Genomic DNA, 8,918 nt, shown 5'->3' with positions numbered 1-8,918 from the left:
GGGCCAATGTTTCTCCAAGATTTACTTTAAGAAACCAAAATTTATTTAAACATCTATCATGTGACAGACATAGTGCTGGTTTGTGCAGCCTGTGAGCTATGTTTACTTTATATCACTCTTCAAGACTAAAATGCATTCACCCTGGGGAGGTGGAGGAGCCAGTGCCGTCTTCTTAGGGCTTATATCCCCATAGATGCTGGCTGGGGGCTGTAGATTAGGGAAGGAACTGTGAAGAAAGGGAGCAGGGGGAATCTTTCATGCATGTTTATTATGCTGGTGGCTGTTTTACATGATTTCCTCTATCACTATGAAATTATAAAGCAGTGGGTTTCAAGGACAGGAGGAGCATCTAAGCACGTCTTCACTATCAGGCCAGGTTTATCACTCAGGAACCATCCCAGTCAACCACTTACTTATGGTGGGACATTGAGAAAGTTGCCTAACCTCTATGAGCCCCCATTTCCTTATTCATAATCAATATCAGCTACTATAGTGCAGTATTTTCATGAAGATTAAATGAGATACTATAGGCCAAATGCTTAGCATAGGATAACTATTGTTACTTAACCCAGTAGTTTATTTGCTACTTAGAGTTTCCAAGGAATGGAATCAGAGCATCTTCTTGCCTGTTTTCTAGTATTTAACTTATCAGGCAACCAAGATTTCTTCTTCATTCTCAACTTATATTGGTTCAGTTATTGGTGACATCTTTTTTTTTTTTTTTGTCAACATTTTTTGCATGTCTTCTAGGCATGTAGAAAACTTGTTTCTGAACTCTTTAGTCAAATATGTGAGTACAAAGAACAATAATATGTATGTGTACATATTATGCACATTGTCCCATGTAGTCCATCCTCCCCCCCCATGAAGTCATATTATGGATGATAGAACAAGTCTCAGAGACGTCAGAAAGTCACCTGGGACCATCCATGTAGATCCTGACTCGAACCCAGGTCTCTCTCCTCTGTCTGCTTTGCTGTGATACCCTAAGAGATATATTTAATCTTCCCTTATGCAGAACAAATAGTCTCATCTTTTTTTTTTCACTTGAAATCAATGTGATATGCAATCAACTATTGACAAGGAAAGCAAAGCAAAAATCTCATTTAAAAAAATATAAATCAAGTCACCTACTTCAGTTCTGGAATGAATAATAATAATGATGATGTTGGGTTACATGTGAAAGGTGTGTTTTAGGTATGAGTGGAAAAGTAAACCAATGATTAGTAGTAGCTCCAAATTACTCCATTTGGGGTTAGTTTTGGCCAGGTTAGAAGGATTAATATTTTCTATAGCATCACACCTTTACTTACAGGTTTAACAGGCTTTAACTCAACATGATCCTGGTAGTAGGAGTGTGTATCAAGTCCACCTATGAAATCAACTGAAAATATAACAGCCCAAGTTGAATAAATGGGTGAGTAAAAATAAATGTAATACTAAATGTTTAAAGTAGAATACACACAAAAATAGTCACAAAATATCTGCTTACCATAAAATGAGAAAATGCATATTTAGTATAAAGGACTACTAAACACATTGTCAATGACCAAAAAGAGAAAACAAAAGGGGGATGGGGATAGTGAATTTTAAGAAACACACAAATCACCTGGGCTCTCAAAACCTCCCAAAATCACAGCTGCTATTGGTTTCAGTGGATAATGGAGTAACATTAACTAGCATCAGATTTAAATGATGCATTTGTCCATATGTCTACGATCACGCCCTTTCCTCTACTTATGAAAAGAGGCATTTTTCCTTCTTGATGCCAGAATCCATTTTTCCCTTAAAACTATTCTTTGCATCATGAAAGAAGGCTTTTGAGAAGTCATATAATCAATCTCCATGCCTTCTGTGTTCAAGCCACTCCTAAGAAATGACATCATCCTTTTGCAAAGTGTCATGTCCTTCCTGATAGCATGGAACTTGTCTTGCCTTCACTACAATCTCTAGACATTGTTAGTCTCTATAATAGTCTTTCTAATTTCTTTCTGTTTAGATCAAAGCCTCAGTCTTTTTCTTCTCAATTCTTTGTTTCTCTTGTTCTATAGTCTGTTGAAAACATTAATTATTTAAAGCCAAGCTTTGCTGTTATGGTGTTACTTTAATATTAACAGGTGTATAGGCATATGAGAACACTGAACTGTCAAGGGTGTGTGTGTGGGTGTGTGTGGGCACACACACTAGCATACACAATATTCAAATATTGTTCCATATCCTCAGTTCAAAATGGGCATTTCAGTGAAGTGTGGTTTAGAGAGAGAGAAATTAGCCTAGAATTTCTATTGAATTCTTGATTAGCTGAAACCACTCTTGCCAATCCCTGACCCAGTCCATCCTTTTTACTTTCTTTGGAGGAGATGAAGTAAGGCTGGGACAATCAAACCTTTACCAGCTCACTTGCATGGATGGGAGTTTTGCAAGTCTGTAGAAAACCTGGCAATTAGATGGCTAGGGACATCTCCAGGTATCTACCCTGCAAGAAAGAGGAGCCTGATGCCTATCTTTTTCCTATCAGGTCACACAAGTTCCCTGAACACCACCTTGAGGAGAGAAGCTATGAGAACAGAGCCAATCTGAGACACTGACAAAAGTTTTCCATACTCAGATTGAACTAGGTTTTTATTAAATTAGATATGTAATTAAAATCTGCTTCTTTATCCTGTGGATCAATGGGTGGTATTTTAGAAGGAGGCAAATGTTGATTAAAAATTGAATGAGATAATTACAGGGCCATTTTGGAAGTTAGAGAGGGTGTCAAAAATTACATATATTTTTTAATGAAATGGTTCAATTTAAAAATTATATTCAAAATTTTTTCTAAAAATAAAGAAGGTATCCCTATACATCAAAGCAAAATGAAAAGAATACTTCTCTATATTGATAATTTGGACATTAAAACGTAAAGTTAACAAAATCATTTTTGTATTGATCATTTGGACATTAAAATAACATTGTCAGAATAATTTTTGGTATAAAATCATAGATTTTGATTCTTAATCATCTTTGTTTCTAATGCAACATATCAATGATATTTTGGGAATATAATATAAATATACAAATAAAAATAAATATAAATATAATTTGCCTACATATATTTATGTGTATTTAAATATATGTTTAATATTATAATTATATAATTTATTTTTAATTTTTTAGTATATGATTAATTTTTAAAATTTATTTACAACCTTCTTCAAAATTTTCTTGTATGATTATATATATATATATATACACTTTTTTTGGGGGGGGGGTACTGGGGATTAAACCTAGAGGGGCTTAACTCCTGAGCTACATCCTCAGACTTCTATTTATTTATTTTTTGTTTTGACAGGTTCTCCCTAAATCGTTCAGGGACTTGGTATGTTGCTGAGGCTGACCTCAAACTTGTGATCCTCCTGTCTCAGCCTTCAGAGCCACTCACTGGGATTATAGGTGTGTGCCACTGTGTATGGCTAAACCATAGTATTTTGCTGAAGAAATACTCTCTGTTGGTGCTGGTAAATGTAGAATATGTGTAATAATTTTATTCCAAATATTTTGCCTCCATACCAGTATCTTTTCTTTGTCAAAAATTTTACAAGACAAAAAACCAGTTTCATCTATTGATGATTATTTTCCATAAATACAGATGCTCTCTCATATTAACTTCTTTTCATTCTGGTTCAGGATATGAATTTGTCTGATTAAACATAGGAACTCCACCAAAAGATTTATTTTTTCATCAAATTGCTTCAAAGGAAAGTTCTGAAAATGAAAACTAAATCTTATATAACAGTTGAGCTCTTACTTTTTAATTTGTCCTCTTTTTTTGTGTATAAAATTCATGTTTTCCTTTTTAAATCTTTCAATTATTAAAATTTGCTAAAATCTTTGAAAGCTGACTTTTTTGGGTACTTTGTTGAATAGTCTAATTTTTTCAACTGAACTTGAATGTAATGCAACTATGTAAGTATATAATTATGTATTTTATTGAATTTGAATGTAATGCAACTATGTAAGTATAATATGTATATTTAACTATATAAGTATATACATACCTACATACATAAGTATAGCAAATTCATTCATAAAAATACTATCAAGCATTGTAGGAAACAGAATAATTACAAAGTAGTTCTTCAAAGCCTGAGTAATAAAGATAAGGTAAGAGAGAAAATGTATTCTTCCATGTTAAAGTTCTTTTTGTTTTCAATATCAGTCTCACCATAAAAATATTCTAATTTGTTTATTTCTCATAAGTATATGCACATATATATATATTAATTTTGAAAATTAGATTTTGTATATTCATTGGTAAAATTTTAAATTTTCTGTGCATCTGAATCCCGAAATCATTTTTCATGTCTGAGTCTTAGTTACATGCGTGTTCGATTTTAGTTACACATATTTAAAAAATTGATGTGTTCTTTGCTTTTATCTTTGAAAAGATAGTTTTAAATTATAAAATACTTCGAATACTTATAAAATCACATAACTCAAAAGCACAGACACTTATGATTTCATCATTAGGGTTAAGTAGATGTAAGCATTTTACCATAGTTACTTCAAGAAACACAAGCCACATACATAGGTAAAACTCTTTCCTCCGTCCTCTCGACTTGATTTTACACATCAGCCATCTTGTTTTGAATTCTAGCTTTAACATTTAGCTTTTGGGAACCTGGGCATATTATTCAACTTGTTACTAGCCCATATAGACAAATTGCTTGCTCTAGTTATCTATTATAATAAATCACACCAGGCCATATAATGGCTTAGAACATTTATATCATTTATTTTGCTGATGAATTGGCCATTTGAGCAGGACTCGGCAGGAAAGGTTTCTTTCTGCTCCCTTTGCAGGGCTGGAGGAGCAACTTCTGAGGTGGCCCTGGTCACATAGCTGGCAAGTTAGTACAGGTTCCCGGAGGCTGCTCAAAATGGGGTTGAGGGCGGAAGACCTCCTTGCTCTCTACTCCAGTCTCTGCATGTGGCCTGGACTTCCTTGCTGTGTGATAATTGGATTCCAAGGGCTAGTGAACCAAGATATAGAGCCAAGCAGAAGTTATGTCACCTCCTATGATCTAGCCTGGAAAAACAGTCACTTCCACAAACTCTTACTGGTCAGGATAGTTACAAGCCTGATTAGGGCACAAGAAAAGGGCAGAGAGACTCCATTTCTTGATGGGGAAGGTAGATACAAAATCTCGTTGTGACCATTTTTGGAAAATAAATTCTTCCACAATGGTTAGTATGACTTCTAATAGGTTTACTACGAAGATTAACAGAATGTATATAGCATAGAAGATAATGCCTGTTGGGCTGAGACTGTAGTTCAGGGACAGAGCACTTGCCTAGCACATGCTTAGAGACACAGAGTTCAATCCTTAGCACCACATAAAAATAAACAAATAAAGGCATTCTGTCCATCTACAACTACAAAAAAATATAGTTAAATTTAAAAAAGACAATGCCTGTTGACTCTTGGTAAGAGCTGAGAAATATATTACTTCTTTTTTTTTTCCACTAGAGTTAAATTTTCTGATCTTTGATGTATTTATTTCCCCAATTATATCTCCAGTACCGTGGAAGTAGTAAGCAAGGTAACTTGACTCCTCTATGAATCAAGTAGGGGAGGAGGATTAATAATTATGAGATTTATAAGCATTTGGCCATGATTTCTATTATTTTTAGGATAAGAGGCTCTTTTATAACTCTATGAAACTTATGGAATAACTTTGTAAAAAAATACATACTTCTCTATCGATTAAATAATTTCCTTGTTATTTCATAGGGTTCAGAGCTCTTTGCATTCAATGGCCTCAGATTAAACACCTCAGATTTGGAGTTTAGCCTTTAGCTTCTGTACGTCTAATGCTGAAATATGCCATTTTGGTGGGGGGGGGGCACTCAAGCTGTCGGTTATCTTCCAGGATTAACTATAGTCACCAAATAATTAACAAGAAAGCAGGCCTTTTACTTCACATTTAGCCATGGTGCATGCTGCGTTGTCACTGAATTGAGGAACCACAGAGCCCTGTAACCCTGCACTGGGCTCAGAGGAAAGACTCAGGAAGATGAGGACCAATCGATACATTTCCCCTCCTTTTCTCTTTCTTTCTTTTTTTTTTTTTTGCTTCTAGCAAGAGATATATAACCCAGGACCTTGGGCATGCTAGGCAATGGTTCTACCACTGAGTTCTACACTCAGCCCTGATGTATTTATTCTGGACTTGCATTCTGGTCTATCACTGTTCCTGTTATGTAGTTTTTAGGCCTTTGGAATAGGTGCTTATTTTACAAGTTGTCAAGTCCAGCAATAAATTCTTCAGGAAGCATTGCCTAGGTCCAGAAGGACTCCACAATTGGGCCATTACCTGGTGATTTGTTTTTCTGTGATATGAACTATATGAAAAAAGCTGGGATGGAGTCTCAACATCAACCTAATTCAGGCAGAGAAGATTTTGCAGCATCCCCTACCCAGTCCCTGTAATGAGAGCTTTTAGGAGAGAACAGTTATTTCAGAGGTAGCTGGCAACTAAATTCTGCTAGTGTAACTGCTCTGCAGTGTCATTAATCTGCTGCCATCTCCCTTCCAAAGACTCTAAGCTTTCAGAAGGCCCAGCCTGCTGTGCCAACCCACAGGCCACCATCGGGCTGATCAGAGCACACTGAGTGGCCACAGGGGCACCATGATGTGTCTGCTGGGCAAGGGGACTTGACAGTGTCCTAAAACATTGCTGCTATCCAGAGAGGGTGGCTGGGGCTATTCTACCACCTGACTGAAATAAGTTTGTGAACCTTAAAAGCCATCCAAGAAGGCAGATGACACCCAAGTGCCAGGTTTTATGGCCATTCCTTGTTTCTCTCTTTATGTCTCTTTATGATTCTGGAAGTTCCAAATCTCTTCCACTTTTCAGCAAGCATGTGAAAATGAAAATAAACGAATAAATAAATAAAGCACAGGGGGCCAGTGAGATGTGCCAGGACACCATAGCTCCAGCTGGAAGGGTAGAACAGGCAGTCTCAGGGGCTGCATTATCCTGATGAGAGTTCTCTAACCTTTTTACCTTTGTTTGGTAATAATCATGCAAAATGGACTCTTCTCATGTCTCTCTTACCTCCCTCAGTCTCAGGTACTGGTGTGCAGAACTAATATGGTTCACTTTTTCTTGATGACAGTTTGGAATGACAAATGCTGGTAGCAACTACCTAGAGTCTGGAGGTTCAAGCAGCAGCCCTAGCTCTGATAGGGAGCCCCAGTTCTGTCTTACTCTGGGGAGGGAAAGAGGAGGCAATAAAAGACAAGTGGCCTTCAAACTGTGGAAGGTGTACCCCTGATGAGTGCAAGACCTCTTAGATAGTGTGTGGGCATACATTGTGGTAGTCTGCTGCTATCACAGAATACCTGAGACTGGATAATTTATGAAGAAAAGGCATTTATTTGCTTCATGGATCTGGAGACTGGAAAGCCCATGGGTGTGGCAGCAGCTTCTTGTGAGGCTTTTGTGTGGCTTCATTGCATTATGGAAAGCAGAAAGTCAAGTGAGAGTATGCTGAAGAGAGAGTGATAGGTGCAGCCCTGCTTTAGAACAGTCTCCTCTTCAGAAAGATTTGAATCCTTCCAAATGAACTAATCACCTCTAATGGCTCCACCTCCCAACACCACTACATGGCAATCAAAAGTCAACACAACTTCTGGAAAGACAAACAAACCATATTCAAAAGATAAAAGTGGTCAATTTCAAGAGCCTTAATTCCAATATGTTTGTGTCTTGGAAAAACACCTGTGAGCATTCTGGTTCTTGGTTCTCATTTCCTTCTACAATTCTCTTTATATCCATTTTGCAAGGACAGGCGTTCATCTCAGCCTTTTGAAATCTCAGCTTATTGTATAACCCCGGAAATAAAAGCCTACCAAACAAAATGGTAGTTTTAATTTTCTATGATGCTGTTGATAACATAATAGCTACAAAAGACAAGGTAGCTCTTTTTCAATTTTTCACTTCCAAAAACATTGAAGCATCTAACTGATTCACCGACAAGTAGTATTCTAGATATATCTAATTTTTGGTAATATATCCCTATTTGGAGGGATCCTTACATAGCCCTTCATATTTACATGTGTTACATTCATGGGTTTAACTGACTGCAGATAGAAATATATTTAAAAAAAATTGTGTCTGTACTGAATGTGTACAGATATTTTTCTTTTGTCATTATTTATGAAACAATGTAATAAAATAATTATTACTTATTATTGGTACTCTAGAGATGACTTAAAGCATGTGGGAGGATGTGCATAAGTTTTATGAAATACTAGGCATTTTATGTAATGGACTTAAGCATCTGTGATTTCTGGTATGTGTGGGGTCCTAGAACCAGTCCCCTGTGGTTACGGAAAGGCAATTCTAGTTTTTGGCATATGCCTCAGTCAGTCTAGAATGTGACTCCTTTGCACACATCCTGTCTTCTTCCATTTAACTTTTTCTCTTTGTACTTTTCACTATTTGTCTTGTGATTTACACAATTTCATTATTGTCAGACTCTCTTATTATAATTTAAGCTTTGTGAGGCAGGAAGATTTGTCTGATCTTATCTATTTTATTCACAGCTGAAACCCTGGCATCTAAAACAGTGTCTTGTACAAGGTAGATTCCTCCCAAATTTTGAGAAATCAAGGAATAGAAAAAAATTGTATGACATTGGTGTAATAAACTTCTTCCCATTCTCAATTTTTTTTTTCTGTGAACAAGTTTTCCATAAATAAACACTACCATCAAACATGAAAAGTACTTGAGACAGCCTCTTTTGCTCTAAAAATAACTAATATTTATCTATGACTATATGAACTGATTGAGACAAAATTGTTTCATCCATTTCATTGGGAGATATCTTTTTAATAAATATTTCATTTTATACTTTGGATTTATTCT

At 36.0% G+C, this 8,918-nt stretch overlaps 1 protein-coding gene across 1 annotated transcript in view; it reads right to left on the bottom strand.

Annotated features, from left to right (window-relative positions):
• Positions 1–1,289: 1,289 nt before the first annotated feature.
• The window catches only part of Nkain3 (sodium/potassium transporting ATPase interacting 3), a 303,572-nt gene continuing 295,943 nt past the window's right edge, over positions 1,290–8,918 (bottom strand). Inside the window, exon 6 of the mRNA XM_071602171.1 lies at positions 1,290–1,384. Within this exon, the coding sequence (XP_071458272.1) occupies positions 1,290–1,384 (95 nt within the window). The remainder of the gene's footprint in view (positions 1,385–8,918) is intronic.

This window comes from Marmota flaviventris, chromosome 15 (assembly GCF_047511675.1).
Source record: "Marmota flaviventris isolate mMarFla1 chromosome 15, mMarFla1.hap1, whole genome shotgun sequence".
NCBI lineage: Eukaryota > Metazoa > Chordata > Mammalia > Rodentia > Sciuridae > Marmota > Marmota flaviventris.
The sequence above is the reverse complement of the archived record's forward strand: the minus strand, read 5'-3'. Positions and strand labels throughout refer to the sequence as shown.